The sequence below is a fragment of the Aedes aegypti genome, chromosome 3 (assembly GCF_002204515.2).
Source record: "Aedes aegypti strain LVP_AGWG chromosome 3, AaegL5.0 Primary Assembly, whole genome shotgun sequence".
NCBI lineage: Eukaryota > Metazoa > Arthropoda > Insecta > Diptera > Culicidae > Aedes > Aedes aegypti.
Window position 1 is genome coordinate 105,603,593 of NC_035109.1, and position 18,608 is coordinate 105,622,200.

At 36.1% G+C, this 18,608-nt stretch overlaps 1 protein-coding gene across 3 annotated transcripts in view; it reads left to right on the top strand.

Moving 5' to 3' along the window:
* Positions 1–18,608, top strand: part of LOC23687755 (G-protein coupled receptor 39) — a 339,479-nt gene that overhangs the window by 286,031 nt on the left and 34,840 nt on the right. For all 3 annotated transcript variants that reach the window (XM_021850745.1, XM_021850747.1, XM_021850746.1), the window contains one exon: positions 8,106–8,274. In XM_021850745.1, the coding sequence (XP_021706437.1) occupies positions 8,106–8,274 (169 nt within the window). The remainder of the gene's footprint in view (positions 1–8,105; positions 8,275–18,608) is intronic.

Genomic DNA, 18,608 nt, shown 5'->3' on the forward strand with positions numbered 1-18,608 from the left:
AAATTGAAATCATTTTAGAGTGTAATAAAAAAAATAGATTTTTGCACAAATATATTCAATAAACTTCAACAGTCCTAATTCAGTAAAGAAATCCGCCAGTTATTGCTTTGAATTTTGCTCTAGGCAAACAGGAGTTCTGTTTGATCTTTCGACCTTGACGCTTGCTTTTGCCGGAGCGAGCGACGAGGGCAGGATCAAACATGTCGCGCATCGGTCTAGTAAGTGAAAAAGTGGCGTGATCGGGGAGTTCGGTTGGAGTAAGTTAAAAAGTGCCGCGATCGGTTCGTTCTTTTTGATCTTTCGACGACCTTGACGCTTGCTCCTGGGCAGTGCGTCAAGAAAGCCCGAGCTGTCGTCCGTGTTTTTTTTTCGGGTCGCGCGCCTATTTTTTTTTTTTTGTATTTATTTATTTTTTTTTTCTGAGTGCTAGCCGAGCAAACGAGTGAAGCTGAAAGTGAATTGTGGCTACTCAGTCAAGGATAACGGATCAATTGGTGAGCTCGTTTCATGCTACTATTTCTAATCTATAAAATATGTATGACTGCACATTTAATCGTTACAATGGTGGGATGTAAATATGATGTTTCAACAAACTATGGATGGTTCGTCACTGTGAGTGTCGACACAAACTCTGATTCATGATTTATTTATGTTTAACATTTTTTTCAGAACACCCCTTATATACCTTTATTTTTGTAATTAAAAAAAAACTTTGAATGGTTCGACACTACAAGTGTAGACTTGCGAAAGGTTCACTTTATTCAACAAACTTTGGATGGTTCGCCACTGTAAGTGTCGGCACAAGAATAAGAGTGTTCTATGATGTCCCAACCAATTGAGTCTTTTGTTTCTTTTCAAATGAGTAAAATATAATAACACATGCTTTCGTACTGACAGCTGTAGAAATGTTACATTTAGGTATTTGTTCAACAAACTTTGAATGGTTCGTCACCTCAAGTGTCGGCATAATTTTCCTCTACATAGAAATTATATGAACAATTATATATAAGTATAAGCATGTATATATCTCACAAATCATTGTTTATCATGGTCTAATCGCTTATCAATATGAATCCTTTGACCCAACGATCCTCCCCATTAACAAACATCCCAGTAACCTTTGTGGAGATGCAGAGGCAAACACGGTCTCCAAATAGCAAAGGTTACACACTAACATTCCTTCCCTCAATCCCACCTGACTGCAAGGACGTGGCCGGCGCCGTTATTGACCTTTTATAAATAGAGGCACTGAATTATACACACTGAAGAAGATTATGGCCAATCCCAGCTGAACTTCTAGTTGATTCTTTGTGCATTTTCACTGACTTCGGTCAATCACGGAATAGCAACCATTGATATGTGTAGTCAGTCTAAGCTAAGCTAAGCTAAGCTGAATTTCGCTCTAGGCAAACAGTGTTAAAAAATTAAATTTTTTATAATGTTTTCTATTAAAAGATATTTTGAGTGGAATAAAAGACAATCAAATTCAATTGGAAAAAAAACTACATGTCACCGGGTCGAATTTTGAATCACATGAAAAATAAATGAACTAAGGTTCTTCGCGGTTTTTTGAGTAAAACAAATTTTGCGAGTATTCTAAAATTTATATTTCATCCCAAACATGTGAATTGTGGTTTTTAACCAAGAAAACTATAATTTATCTCCTTATATATTGTTACTGTTGATTAATATGTGCCACAAATCCGTACCAGATAACACTAAGAAGTATCTTTTGTTAAAAAAAAAAACTTTGGGTATACAATATTATTCAATAATTGATATTGATTGTAAATAGTGTCTAATTCCATTGCTGCAAAAAAAATGAAAATCGCTTAGAAAACGACGGAGATATGCATTAGGGGCCCAGATAGCCGTAGCGGTAAACGCGGAGCTATTCAGCATGATCAAGCTGAGGGTCGTGGGTTCGAATCCCACCAGTCGAGGATCTTTTCGCAAAGAAAATTTTCTCGACTTCCCAGGGCATAGAGTATCTTTGTACCTGCCACACGATATACACATGCAAAAATGGTCATTGGCATAGTAAGCTCTCAGTTAATAACTGTGGAAGTGCTCATAAGAACACTAAGCTGAGAAGCAGGCTCTGTCCCAGTGGGGACGTAACGCCAGAAAAGAAGAGAAGATAGAAGCAAGTGAAAAATACAACAACAAAGTACGAGGAAAGGGATGGGCCTGGGATTGAACCCGTGACCTTCTGCTTATGAAGCAGAAGCGATAGCCATTAGACCACCAACCCCGTCATTACTGAAACTTATTTGAAACCTTGATCTAAACTCAAAAGAGATCCATTTTTTTTGTTTATCGTAATGATCGACATAATGGAGCATGTGGTGGGGTTGCTGTCATCATTCATAGGTATATGATACATCAGCTTTTTTCGTTATTAGTAACCAAAGTATTTGAAACTTTGGGTGTATCTTTTGGAACACGCCTTGGTAAATATACTATACTTGTATAGTTGCCTATTTTCCAGTAAGTTAATTTGCTATTTGGACAGTGAGTTAATTTGCTTCCTTTCAAATTGCGGAAATTGACTCACAAAAAGTCATTTTTTCGTCATAGTTAACTTTAATGCCAAACCTCGCCTATGGAATAATTCTCAAAGCAATTCCAGCGGCAAAATTTTATTTCATGCGTGCTTCTTCTTCTTTTTGGTATTAACGCCCTCACTGGGATTGAGCCTGATTCTCAGCTTAGTGTTCTTATGTGGACTTCCACAGTTATTAACTGAGAGCTTTCTTTGCTAAAGTTGCCATTTTCGCATTCGTACCTATATCGTGGAAATTTCTATTACGAAAAGATCCAGGACCGACCTGGAATCAAACCCTACCATCTTCGGCATGGCTTTGCTTTGTAGCAGCGGTCTTTAACCACTCGGCTATGGATGGCTTGCATTCTCGAGATATCCGGAGACAAATATTTCATTTATTAGAAATCCATATTAGATTTAGACGTAGACTTAAATAGCTGGGATTTGAAGTGAAAAATTATACGCAATGTATAACAGATCTTTTCAATAAATTTCAATCTCGCTGAATTTTCTTCAGATAGATGACAAAAATTTATCCTAGTGTGAAAAAGTCCAACAAAATCGACCATTTTTTTCAATTCCTGCATTCAACTCTTTCTTATTTCACTTTTTTTACCAAGTAATTCCGCATAAATAAACTAGTTGCTTGAATTATGACCTACATTTTGACGAGAAATCTAATTATGTATTAAATTCTTAATTCTTAATTTAAAAACAGATCATACACAAATCTCTCAATAAATATCGGAAGATGATTTCAGAAATCTATATGATATTGGCTACAATTCTTTCGGAAATTATTGAAATGATTCTGTCAATTTATTTTTTTCATATTTTCATCATCCATTCCTCCAGAAGATCAACCATAACATTAGTGTCTACTATTACAAGTTTGACGTTTTTTTCTTGCAATTCTTTCAAAAAACATCGTATTTCAACAAATCTTATACCTAGATATTTTACTTAAAGTGCTACTAGAATATTTTTTTTTAATTTTTCAGGTTGCTGATCCTAAAAACATGAACTAAAAATTTTCTGCAAAACGTTCTATGATTCTCCTCTTGAATATTTTCCTTCAAATCTTCAGAGGAAAATCACGAGAGAAATTGTTGAAAAACCCTAGGAATACTTATACTTAAAAATACCATAGCGGTGAAAGAATCTATAGAGGGATAATTTCTGACAAATTTCAGACAATTCTTGTGCAATTCTAGAATGAAATTCCTAGAGGCTTTTCGAAGAATTCGAGATAATCCAGATGTAAAATAAGGTATTCTGCTGGATTTACAGGAGAGCTTCTATAAAAGATTCTGACGGAAGATATGTTCTTAATATTGTCAATAATATCGCCTTAAACTTTTACTGGTACCCACAGGACTTCAACTTCTGAAAATTATAAATAGTACAACCAAAGTGTATCAGGAAACTTTTGAGTTCGTGCAGAAAATTTTCTACGATGTTTGACATAAAAACCATCAGTAATTCTGTCCATATGAACGCCACCGTTCATATTGTTATCCATTACGGAAGGCGAATGAAAAAAAAAGAAAATATTTGTGTGAATCTGTGGTGAAAAATTTAGGAAGAAATTCCTAAAAAACTTAAAAGTGTTTTTTTTTTGCGGATTGTTTTATCGTGAGTAGTGCATAGTGTAATCAGCCAACACCCCCCCCCCCTTAGTTTTTTAATACCCAATGTTAAATGGCACTACAAGAAGCTCCATCTCTACCATAGATTTATAAATTAGGTGACGAGAGACGGTTGACTGCTTATCCCTTGAAAAAGGTCCAATACACGGGACTGGAACGTCGGGCTTAGCCAAACAAGCCGTTTTAATTTATAAGACTGAGTAAGCCACAAAATTACATTCTGATAGAAATTGTTTGAGAATTTTCTGTTAATACCGTTTTGATTCAAATTCCGGACACTTTACTTTGTATGGGAAACATTTCACGCGAAATGTTTCAATTTTTGCTGTTCAAATGTTGTCAATTTCAAGGCTCGTTTTAGTAAACTTTTTCTAAAAATATCTTTGAAAATTTATAATGCCCAACTACCTTAGATGTCTCTTTGGTGGTTTAACGATTTCAATTGACGATTTGGCTTTTCCATTAATGATTATCATGAGCTGTCCGGAATTCGATTCAAAGTGTCCGGAATATGAGGCAAAAGTGAGGAAGCGTCCGGAAAAAGAACATGAAAAGGCCACACATTTTCATTTATTTAAAATAATTGAAGTTGCGGAAGCGTATTCTTCACCCACCGTTCGAAAGTTAAGGGCTTCCGACGCTCGATAGCGCTAAGGAATCATACAGAATGATTTATTTTGTATGCTCTATGCTGGGTTATATTTCCCTGAGTCCTTAAGTGTCCGTAATATGAATCAAAACGGTATCAGAAAGCTTAACAAAACTTCAAAAAATAGCTCTTCCTTCCCTCAAAAAAATACTTCCATAAAATGAGATTTTGTATCCGACACAAATCTCCCCCCCCTCCCCAAGCCCCCCCCCCCCTTGGCCCCCACCAGAGAAAAATTCTAGCTACGTCAATGAAAACAGAATTGAAAATCATTTTATTACAAAATGAGCTATTTATTCATTGTTAGTTGTTCCGAATCTGAAGGCTTTAGGCAGGAGATCTTGAACTCCATCAAGACTTTTCCAAATTACAAAGAAAGGAGACTTTCGCGTAATGCCGGAAACAGACACCTTCAGCATGACTTTGCAGCCGCGGACTCTAACCACTTGGCTGAAGAAAGCTCCCAGACCACCAAGATATAAAAAATGATTGTAATGTTTGAAATGATACTAATAAAGGTAATGAGAAAAAGATTTCTCACTAGAGTTTCGAATGGAGATACATAGTAACTACACTTAAACCCGATATATTGAACCCGGGCAAACAGAGATACATCGCGATAAGTGATTATCAGTTTGCGGAATAGTTTGATTTGTTTGAACACAGTCTGCCTAGCTTCCCATCCGTTCAACAATGTTCTAAGTGCATTAATATCGTGTGACAAGTCTATTAAAATAATTGGCATAGAGAACAATCCCTGGCCACTCAACTTGATTGGCATCTGCAATAACTTCGGCAGCCTAACTCTTCGGACTGTGGCAAAGTTGATGGAGCCAAATCGGAAAACAAACAGGATCAGCATCCGCTTTGGGCTTTCCGGTCCACGTTCCGGAGGTTTGTTTCGTTTGTATTGGTGCACCCTCGATGAAGGTTTGATAAGCTGCTCTTAAATGCAAAAATGTCCCATATGGATTTTCAAACATGTTTTAATATGTACTTTACCATGCTTATCAAAACTAATTATTTTTTTCCTGAAAGTTTTGTGGAAAAATCTGAAAATTTTGCATTTTTATATTAAAAATGAAGACATAATGAACATCTTTATGAACTTTCAATTCAAATAAACATCTGATAATTCACCTGAAAACGTAAATTATGTTTAAATTTATTAAGAAATGTAGAAGAAGACAAAATTCAAACTTATTGTGCTATTTTCTCAATACCTACTTTCCCCATATGAGACAATTATGCTTTTATGGACAACGTAGCGTCCATCAAACCCATGTCGATCGAACAAACAACATAGGTGAGTGAATGCGATGTGGGATCATTCCGATCCGCCGATAATCCATTCCCTTCGTTACATCTTCATCAACCTAGCATTTTCTGGTTTTTTTTCCAATGTCCAAACTCGCAAATTGGCTGATTCTCACTAATAAACCCGAACTCTTCGACTGACGATGAACGTTTGGGTAATGTAATTAAGGGAAAGGAGTTTCGTAACCATGGTAAAATGCAGACCACTAATTGGTTGCTGACGGTTGGAAGAAGTTCAATTTAAGTTAATGGAAGCCACTGTTCCGGAAACGACGCAAACAAACGCTCCCATCTGAGGTTATTGGACATTTTGTTTGAGTTATGGGTTTTTTTCACAGGGAATATTGACCCACAGCAATCGACAGTTCAGCTGGAAAAATCTGTTTTCTCTGTTCTTGTGGATTTTAAACGTATGATGTCTTTGGAAAACTTGATTGTAATTTAATTTTGCATCTTCTTTCAAAAATTTTAAATTTGGTGATCTGTTTTTTTTTGCTCTTTCAAATTAAACTTTCATTCTAAGTGGCATTTTGTGGTTGCAATCGATAATTTTCGGCAATCCGCATTAGCTTATTTACAGCAATCTGCAAAACTCGTTCAATTCAGATGATCATTTGAATAATTTTTCGATGTTCGTCGACAGCAAATGAATTGAACCACCCTTTCCAAATCGAGGGATATAGTAAAAAAAAACAACCGTAATTTATGCCAAACGAATAGAAAGTGGGCGACTGGAATACCAAATGTCTTAAATTTTTTTTACTGTTTTGCCCTTTGAAGCCACTGACAGGAATTTTCACGCATCGTTTTACGCTCCCGTGGACGACGACTGCAAAATGAACGGTCTAAACCCTCGTCCAGTTCGATCGGAACCTTTTTCCTGCCCGGGATCGGATTACAGAATCAATCAATCAATTTTGCGATGTTTGGTTTCAAGTGGATGAAGCGTATCAAGACGTTGACAAGTAACTTTTTTTTCCATTGCGTTCGAAAGGACACGAGAACAAAGGTCCAGTCTTTCGGGAAAGTGTCGCAAAGTTTATCGGTTTGTTTTCAGTGGAAAATCATCGACCCGCAGAGCTCTACCTATTTGTATTTTGCTAAGCAGGAGAAAAACTTTTTCTGATTGGGGTCAATGGCGTCGGACGATTGAGAGAAAGTCAAATAAATTACGGGAATCATTCGTTTTGCTCTGTTCTGATCGTAGTTATTTGTAGATAAGAATGTTCGATGGTTATGGACAACACACAAATCAAATAAGACATCGTTAGAGTCAATTTGATGTAGTGATTACCTTCAATATTGTCGAATAGGAGTCTAGCTGTGTAATCAAATAAATAAACAGAAAACAATTCTGGAATTTGATGTTTGCTATACTAAGCTTCTATGTGCGTCGTGAAGATTGAGAAAATTAAGCGGAAATCAACACCAAATCGATTTTTCAAAATAACACACATGGTGTGTTGGTCTAGGAGAGCCCAATTTTGTGAAATCTTATTTTAGAAAGCACTATTATTACAGAGTTTTGCTCCTAGCTGGCATTTTGAACGTCAAGTCAATATTTTTGGAAGTTCTAATGACCAAAAGATGGTTCTCATATCACTCAAACTATTCGTCACTGTAATTAGTTATTTTTTTTTTGTTCGTTTAAATTGTTAGCCTCATAGTACTGTTCATTTAAATTGAATCTAAAAAATAAAACTTCAAAATTGAGCTCCCCATATTCGAGACTATCTACGACTTTAAAAGTCTCAACTAATGCTATTAAAACTTATTGTAAATCATCCGTCTCGTCTAGAGACAGCTGATCCCATTTTAAATGGCCTGTTAAGCCGTAAACCCAGTCATTTCCAATGAATCGGAAAATGTCCCCCACCTCACGCTTTTCCATTTTCAACACGTTTCACGTGTTTCCTGTTTTCTCTCTCTCGTTTCGTTCCAGCACCGTCAATCCCATCCTGTACAACGTGATGTCCCACCGGTATCGGGTCGCTTTCCGGGAGACACTTTGTGGCCGGCGGCGAGGCTTTGGCACCAGCTTTGCGCGGGATCAATCGAGCTTCCGCGAAACGACGGTTGACGTGAACCTGGGCTGCGAGAGCTCCAAGCTGGTAAGTTTCCTCGCTTTTAATTGTGTCACGCTGTATCAATAACACAATCGTTTGTATTGGTGTAGCATCCATAAGCTACGTAATGTTCACTGAAGGAAGACGGGAAATACATTCTTTGTGGTAGCAGACAAAATTTCAATGAAACTTTCCGTTCGCAGTTGATGGATCATCTCTAGACACTGACTGTTCTCAGAATGTGGATTGAGGTGGCCCAATTTTGTATGAAAAAAAAAAAAACAAACTGTAAAAATCTCATGTCACAACCCCAAACATGTTCATTTGAATCAACATAAGCTACTGTGAAACATAGGGGAAATTCGTCAACTTATCAGGCCCATAAAAGCATGACTATCACATATGAAGTAATTAGGCATTGGGAAAATACACAATGCTTCCCAGACCGTCATTACCTGTGGTTAAACTACATGTGATGTCAAAATTTGAAAAAATAATAATCGTAGGGCCTTATTATAAGTTACGCCCTTTTGAAGGTATAAGCCCACAACTTCAAAGTAATTCCATCAGTTCAGCGCAAACGGGTGTTCAGTTCTCTAGATTTGTGCTCTAGAAAATTTGAAGTTTGGCTTCGATTCGTCTTCACCTTAAACGATTAATTACAAAACTTTAGAGTTACACCATTTTGGGGCGTAATAAAAACTCTATGTTTTAATTACAAACATTCAAATATCGGTAATGATCTTTAAATGTTGTCAATGAAAAACTGAAATTAGGTGTTTTGAAAGTTGTTCAAAATTAACTGATTTTCCATTGGCTCTAGTGCTTTAAGGCATCACGGAGTCAGTTCAATCATGTTACTAAATTATGTTTTGTACCTCAACATTCTTGATAATTTATCGAACTCATGAACTAAAATTTCAATACATTTCACATGTAACTAATGATTAAATGTTGCATAACAATGCACAAATATACTTCAAAGAATACATCCAGAACTTAAGTTTTAAACTGTTAGTAGCTGTTTGCAATACCTTGTTAAGGTGAAGATGAATCGAAGCCCAACCTCAAATTTTCAAGAGCACGAATCTGGAGAACCGAACATCCGTTAAGATTGTATGACATTTGCCAGAAAACCATTTGCCAGAATCAATTCGCCAGAATGGACCATTTGCCAGAAAAGCATTCCCCAGAATCATTTTTTGTAATTCGTTTTCAACCTTGATATCAATTGATCGACATATTTGTGAAGATGCATCGAAGCCAAACCTCAAATTTTCATGAGCGCAAATCTAGTGACCCAAACAGCCATTCCAGCTGAAAATTTAATCGATTGGTCACCACCAGCGTGTGACCAATCGATAAAGTTTTCAGCTCAAATCGCTGGCTGGTTCTCGAGGTTTATGCTCTTGAAAATTGTAGGTTTGGCTTCGATGCATCTTCACCTCAAGCCTACCGAAATTTTCGATATTTGTCATTTTTGTATCTTGAATATACTCATATTATTTGCACTTATAACATGAAACATTGTGTAGTCAACTTTCACATTATTTACATCAAGAGGATTGGACTACTAGCACTGCACAGCTGCAGCGCAAAATTAATTATAATTTAGCGTCACTTCTACAGTACTTCACTCGCATCGTAAATATTGCTCCAAATAATGTTTATATCTTTGTAATATTATAACAAGTATAAAACAACGCAACTGATCGATCCGTGTTATTTAGTCTATGTTGTTAAAATCCTTCGCATACAATTTTATGCAATTTTCACTACTTACATAGCTGGTCTGAGAACAAAAAAGCTGAAACGTTTGACACGAATTAGTTTAGTTGAATAATTTCAAGAAATATGAATAGTGTATCTTTGCGGAAAAAAAATTGCAAAACAACTAAAAAGAACACCCTTTGAGTGAAAGAAGGGAAAATTATGTTTGAAATATGATCAGTTTAGCGCCAATAATCATTGGAACAATATAACTCAAATGACTACCCAATGTTCTTACGGTCATATATTTAAATACATTATTCAGTCCTTGAAAAGAACGTTAAACTGTTTTATTCATAATTAAAATTTGAACCGCATTACTTATTGTTTTAAAGTAGTTTTACAACATTTGCGACAGGTTGCCGGAAAACTCTTCAATCTTCAGTGTTGACCCTGATTGCTAGTTTTAGCTATCTGGAACCGGAGATATTTTGAAATTCTTAGCAGGACTGCTACGTGGCCATGATTAATGGTGGAAACCAAAAAAACACACATACCGTCGTTGGGGGTGAGCATGGGTCAAAAAGGGATAGAGTAAAGTGGGGCAAAAGTTCGAGTGGGGTAAGAGTTTCTTTTTAAGATTTCTAGCTCAATTCGAAACAAATCTTATAAATGTCATGGGGGTTCGAATGCTATTCAAGTAAGAGACTTTCACTCCAAATATCATAAAAATCGATTAAGATTTGGAAAAGTTATGGCTATTTGTTGTTTTTCGACGTTAATATTGTAATATTTGGTCAATCTTTCGATGCATGGAACCAAATGAAGATAAAATATTTTTCAATATTTTATGTAAGGGCGTTTCTAGGCCTATCATAAGGATGCTCTGACGTGTATTAGTTTTTCCATAAATAGTTGGAATCAATTTTTGGCCCATAGCGGGGCAAAAGTTCGAATCTGCGGGGCAAAAGTTCGACCCATGTATAAACCCACGGAAAATTTTTCAAATTTCCTGAAATCTACATATTATCTCCAAATTTAGCGAAATTTGCCTGATCATGCGAAAAATGTCACAAAAATTTTACATTTTCACTTAGTTTTGCGAAAAACTGCTATTTTTTGGGTGTATTACAATTAACCCTGTTTTGGGCATTTTTTGATGAAAATTTAGTGTGTATTTTTCGGCAAACATAAGTTTACGGCTGGTATAAAGTATGCCTGGCATAAAAGTGTTGATATTTTGTGTTTTAGCCAACGAACTTTTGCCCCACACTAGATTCGAACTTTTGCCCCACCGGTGGGGCAAAAGTTCGTTTAAGACAATCAATTTTAAAACTGTTATAACTAAAAATGGGTAAATATTTTGACACAAGTTTGTTCAGCAAAGTTATAGCCTATATGCGGAAGGTTCGCTGCATGGTATTTGTTTTGTTTCATCTGCTATTATTTTCATGGAAACTTTGATTATACCACTAAGGTCGAACTTTTGCCCCACCTTACTCTATGTACGATTTATTTATTGAATAACTATCGCAGTTTAACTCCAATAAACTTCAAATTTGGTGTGTATGTACTTTGATGGTACATTAACAACTGTTCAAAAATTAAAGAAAAATATTTATTCACAGCGGCACCACAATTAAATGAAAAATGACCCAATCTCACCCCATAGAGGGGGTGACATTGGGTCACTGTAATTGAAATAACTTGTTTTTGAGAATATTATTGCAAAACCGTTCATAGCTGAAAGATATTGATGAAATACGATGCAAACAAGACGAGAAGATATCTAAGATGTTTCACAGGTATGATAAACCCACTTAAAAGTACGATTATACCAAAAAATTGAAGAACTATGAGAAAAATATGTAAATCCAACATTTATCGTCAAGTTTACATAAATTTTCTTCAAAGTCTCATCCCCATTACCATAAAGCCTATTCAGTTTCCACAAAGGTGTACTGAAACAGTGATTATTTTAAACCTTCACAAATAGTTAAATTTCGATGCGACATTCCACGATCAATACATTTCAGGCAGATGTTGACGTCATAATCCCAGTATTTCAGCGATCCAACTCATTTGTACTTCCGTGAGATGTTTCTATGAAATATGAAATCACTGATAAATATTTAAATTTCGAAAAAAAAAAACCACTTGATAAAATTTTACGCTGTTGCTGCGCACGAAACACAGTTGCTGGTTTGAGAAGTTATCAAAATGCGTTGCATTGTTATTCAACGCATGGAATACTCAAGTAGACTTGTTTGATGTTTCAGAGATGTTGTATTTCGAAACAATAAACACTTCTTATGTCTTAAATGTCAAAAAAGTGAACTTGCAATTTCATTTATGTACTATCGTTCTTGCTTGACCCAATCTCACCCCCATTTTTGATGTTTAAGACACCGTACCGAAAAAAAATAAATTTTTGTGGAAAAATCAAATAGATTCCGGAAAATACGAGTGAAGTGCAATGAAATGACTTTCAACTTTCTTTATTTCTTTATTTGTAATTATTTCAACGGATCTCTGTGATCTAATTGAAAAATGGGGTTTTAAAAATGGGTTGCACAAAACTTTAAACAAATGAACTAAGTAACTAACTATTACAAACTAATCACGATATATACGCTAAACAATCTTAACAAATGCAAACAAAAACGCAATATTTCCTATGTCATTAACACAATAAACTAACATACAGGTTCCCAAATACAGTTTCTAAATTCCCGAAAGCATAATCCGACAGGCCATTTTGACGAACGTAACGCAGTTTCCTTCAAACGAGCATCGATTCCAACCTTGAACGATATATAGGGCATCGTTGACGGATTTTTCCACGCTGGAACAAGCATTTTGACTTCGATCGATGCTTCTGATGAGAGACAATTTTCAACCATCCTGGACATTGTGAGCTCGGTGACATCGTTTTTGATCCTCGGGAAGAACAGCCAAAATTTATCATCCGGTGCGTTCGTAGGCAGGGTTATATTTGAAGCACTGATTTGTTTCGACCCATGCAACAATTTCGACGAAGAAAGCGGCGAAGATCGTGCTTCAGGTGGGCACAGATATAGGTTAGCGAATGATTCACCAGTCGATTTTGCGGTTGAAGCCTCGGCAAGACTCTCCTGAATAATTTCGATTTGCCGTTTCATCTCCCGAATTTCACTAGCGTAGTTCATATTTTCATTCGCTCCGGCGGTCACCATTGGAATAGCAGCTTTCGATTCTGTTTGCAAAATACGATCGTTTCTCAATTCACGCATTAGAGGGGTACACTGATTACAAAACCACCAGATGTTGGGAGTGGATCGACAACAAGCAACTAAAATACGATAGAGGTCATAGTACATGCGTGATACTTTGCACAGGAGAAATTTAATGTGGTAAATTTAATCTAGTTCTAACATACAAGTTTATTGGTGAAGTAAACGAAAACTACTATTTCTAAAAATGTATATTGTGATGAATTACATGTAATACTATTTTCCCTAACATATGAATTATTAATTTTAGTAATATCAGCGTTATAAGCTGAAATATTTCATAAATCATAATTTTCCGTTTTGACCCAATCTCACCCCCTAGACCCATTGTCACCCCCATCGACGGTATATTGGTTTCTCATATTCTGTCGCTTGCTCTACGAAACAAGTCGGTTATGAAGATTAATGTTTTCGGAATCACTCGAGTAATCTTCAATGAGAAATTAGATGAAGGTCATGGTAAATATTCCATTATTGAATCACTTTCTTTTTTTTTTTATTTGAGGACATATATTGATTGTCCATTTCCCGATATTTGCATTTTTTACATAAATCCTTTTTACAGACATTTTTATTGACAGCAGTCCTATATTGATTTTTTTAGCTGTAATTATTCAAAATTGAGATGACATAACCTTGTTTACATTACTTTCATTCCTTCTGTTAACTGCAGGCAGAAACACACAGTACAATTATAAAGACTAGCCAATAATATAAAGAAGGGTAAATCTCCTATGGAGCATATAAGTCCTTGAATTAGTTAGCCCTAAAGAACAGCCTAATCTTCAAAGAAGGGAAAACCATTAATAGAATGTTGAAAATACAGTTGCCTATAAGGGATTGTCCATTAACAACGTGGTCAATTCTTTCGGATTTTTACCTCCACGGAGTCTTTCGTCCATACAAAAATTAAAAAAAAAATTGTTTGTATCGTGGTCATTGGTCAGGCCCCCTTCCATCCTCCCATAAATGATCACATGGTTAATGGACGACCCCTAATAGCTTGTATAAAATTGATGACTATTTTAACATTAAAAAAAAACAGTTATTTCTCCCAACTGGGACAGAGCCAAATCTCACCTTTGTGTTCTTACGAGCACCTCCACAGTTATTAACTGAGAACTTTTATTGCCAATTGATCATTTTTGCATGTGTAAAGACAATTTACACCGTCTTCAGCACATAGGCTGCACAGACTGAACGATCACTAACATTAGGCAACGGACAACACGAAACACCCAGTAGTCCAGTGATGGATTTTTCGTTTGACGAAAAGTTTCCACCGACTGGAGCGGGAATCGAACCCACACTTCGTGGCACAATACGCCTAAACGACTGACGCCGCTAACCGCAAGGCCACGAAGCCCATTTTTGCATGTGTATAACGTATTGCCGATATGAATATGCTCTATGCCCTGGGAAATCGAGAAAATTTTCTATCCAATAAAATCTTCGCCCGGTGGAATTCGAACTTACGTCCGTCAGCTTGCTGAATAGCTGCATGTTTACCCCTACAGCTATCTATATAATAAGTTTATGATATCATTATTAGTTTAAAACATTTTATCAAAAAAAAAGCTTAAAAACTTACGTCACAATTATTTTGCATATAATTATGTATCGTACGCTGAAAATCATAATGATTCGAAAGATTTTACACACCTAAATATTGCTACACAAAGCAAAGTAATATAGCAATATTTTTTCTGGGGAATTGTCTTTCTGGGGAATGACTTTCTGGGGAATGGTCCATTCTGGCAAATGGTTTTCTGGCAAATGGTTTTCTGGCAAATGATCCATTCTGGCAAATTAATTCTGGCAAACGGCTTTCTGGCAAATGGTTTTCTGGCAAATGTCATACAACCTCCGTGTAAGCTGAAAACTTAATGGATTGGTCACTAGCACAGATTCGTGCTCTTGAAATTTGAAGTTTGGCTTCGATTAATCTTCACCTTAAGCTGTCACTTTCCCGCTTTGACCTTTATCGACTCCTACTAAGTCTAGAACCTAGACCTAGACGAAACCTAGACGTGCTATGATGTTTCTGAAAACGGCAATGGATTCAGCAACCTTTAATTAAGTAAATAGTGGTATTTTGGTGCTTGAGACAAAACCGTGTTCCGCAGTGTAATGATTGTCAATATAATATTATGTGAGTTAAACTAATAAGGCATGAATAATCAAGCTCTGCATGTCCTAGGATTTTGAATTCATTAAAATACCGAGGTAACTTACAGCAGGGGTGAAACTTGCAACACATCGATGAAACCGAATTAACGTAGCACTGATCAAAATTATTTTAATTTTTATTGACTTTAGCTTTAAACAGATGATTTTAGCAATAATTTGAGAAGTGTTTCCATTACACTGCGGAACATGTTTTTGTCTCAGGCACCAAAACACCGCTATTTACTTAAAAAAGGGTTGCTGGTTTCATTGTCGTTTTTTTTAAATATAATGACACGTCTAGTTTTTGAAATATTGACTGTTGAAAATGTCATATTTGACTATTTTAGCCACCTTGCATGCAAGTTTGTCAGCTTGTATGGCAATTTATTTGCTTAATTGGTCACAGATTAGAAACTTCATGTGTATAACAATACTTATCAACGAAAATCCTAGTATTTTCAATGCTCAAAAGTTATTTTTTGATGATTTCGAAAAGTATTGTATTTTGCCAAGGAATTTCTTTACTTTTCTTGAGCGAAACAGCATAGCCCCAAACGCAATGATAGCGGAACGACAACGGGAAGCGGAACCGGTTCGCCAGCATGAACTATTACTTGCTTGTGGACTGAGTGTTGGCTCACTTTCATTCGTTAACAGCTCAGTCGAGATGGTGTGATTCATGCTGGCGAACCGGTACCGCTTTCCGCTGCCGTTCCGCTATCATTGCGATTGGGCCTTTAGGCCGACGGCATGGTAACGCGGTGCGTGAAGCGAAGCTCAACGCGACGCGTTTGCGGCTGAACAGTTCTGGCAGGCGTTCATGCAAACCTTTAAATTTATAGTTTTTGTTAGCTTTTAAAGTCTTTTCGTGCAGTATGTGTATATAAGCAGGATCATCGCGTACAATTTCTGGAATCAGGTTACAGCGGAATTTGGTACTACTGCAGGTCGCATGATGTAAGAATCATGGGACACCAAGTGGCGCAAGTTTTATGGGACAGACCCCCCTGTTGTTTGTTTGATATGTCAAACTCGGCACCCTTTTTTTATTTCCGAACAAAATCTGACCATGGGAGAATATTCAAAAAAATCGTAGGTACGTGATTAATGAACAGTCTGAATTCTAATTTTATTTAGTTAAAATGTTGTTAATGATAATAAATGTTGAGCTGGCTTGCTAAGACATTTATTTCTTTGATTTTTCTGGCGGATATTCGATTATGTAGCTGTGCCACAAGCGATTCAAAACGCGTCACTATGTCATATATCGCGTCACACAACGCCTATCTGAAAATCTATCAAAAACGCGTCACGCATTGCTTGACGCATGGCGTTACCATGTCATCGGCCTTAGAATGAAACATTAGACGAAAATGGTCTTCTACAAAGTTGTTTGTATTAGTTAAGCTCTTTGTTTGGTGTTATTTAAAATTAGGGTGGACCACATTTTCATAAAAATTGTGTAACTAACTTTCTCATTTTTAAAAATTTTGTTATGCATGCTCGAGGAAAGTTGTAGACCATTTAATTTCAAGCGACTCCGCCAAAAAAGTTTTGTTTAACTCTTAAATTAAAGGGTGGTCCAAACAAAACTAGTTTTGTGGCTCTAGCGTTTTCAATTAAAATATCTCATCAAAGTAGTCTATGAAACACTTTTAGAGCTTTGAAAAATGCGTAATTTGGTGAGTGAAGAAAACGTCCTTTTCGTTTACCCCGTTTGACGGTAATATAATATCGAAAATTCCCTACTTTTTGTAACATCTTTTAAGTATTATATAAGCTTCGTTTATTGGTAATTTTCGGTGATGATAACGAACACTAGATTACATGACGTTTCGACCTACAGGTATTCGACCATCATCAGATCGGCAATATTTATTCAGATTAATTATACAATTTTCAAGTTCAAGTTACAATTTTCCTAACACCCACTTTTATGTACATCGATCGATCACCACCAGTGTGTTTGCAATACTAAAGTCTATTTCCCTTACATAATCAGTTGTCTTGTGTTCGTCAAGTTTACGTCATCGAACTCATGTTGATGGTATGTGGCCAAGGATTCGGAGCTTGGATACTAGACCGTTGTATGTCGAGTCGATTCCTCCACGTTCACGCTGCAAGTTTACTGTTCGTTCGTCGCCCAACAGCTTAATGTGGAAAGACTCCTCAATGATTCTGCTCTCCTGTTTTTTTACTATCTCTAGAATCTCCGTTTTGTCAAAGTTAAAGTTGTGTCCTTCGTAATAATGTTGTGTTAGTCCGGTTTTTGTTTCGTTTTTCCTTATGTTCGTTTATTCTCGTTTCTAACATTCTGCCTGTTTGTCCCACGTAGACTTTCCCGTCGTCTGTTCCGCATGGAATGGCATATACGAAATTTTTCATTTCAAGTATTGTCTCCACTTCATTCAATTTTCGCTCACGTATACCTTACAATAAAATTACATTTATTTAGATTATACTGTTCAACAAAATTAGACAACATATATCGATATCGGAGAAAAGATACGATAAGGAGGACGGACAGCCTAGTTGTGCTCTAAACATAATTTAACGATCAAGAACAATATAAAATAGCTTCGTAGTGCTTTCAAGCGCCTGAGCCTATGAAAAATCATTCAATTATGATAAATTTTTGCGACATGTAACAGCAGAAAAACAAAAAATAGATTGAAGTACCTTGTGCCTTTTAATTCCGCCCTAATTGCTTATCTTTGACAGATACGCGTATTTCGACTTGCAGTCTTCTTCAGTGTCAGTTACTCGTATCCACGCAGTGGACACGAGGATTCGGATACATTGAAAATGTCAATTAAATCATAACATTTAAAATATCATTTATATTACCTTTGAATTTGAGGACTTATACCTTCAAAAGGGAGTAACTTAAAAACGAGCTCTTCGATTTAATTTTATTTTGTCTAGAAATGCAGCTTAGCGATATAAATCGACTGATGAGCTCAGATTTGAAGGAGATTTTTTTCTGATAATAACGGTTTAACGTGTAAAATGTTATACAAAGTTTGAAGTACATTTTCTCATACAAAAGTTCAATACTTTCCTTTTTTTGCATGATAAATTTCTCTTTATTGTTGCTCTTTTTGCATCATTATAGAAAAATGATTCACTTTTTGAGACATAGGGTAAACAGGTACAATAAGAGAAAACTGCTCTACCACAGTAGCCAATACACTACTTCTATAGTTTTTGGTGTCAAAGCGTTATTTA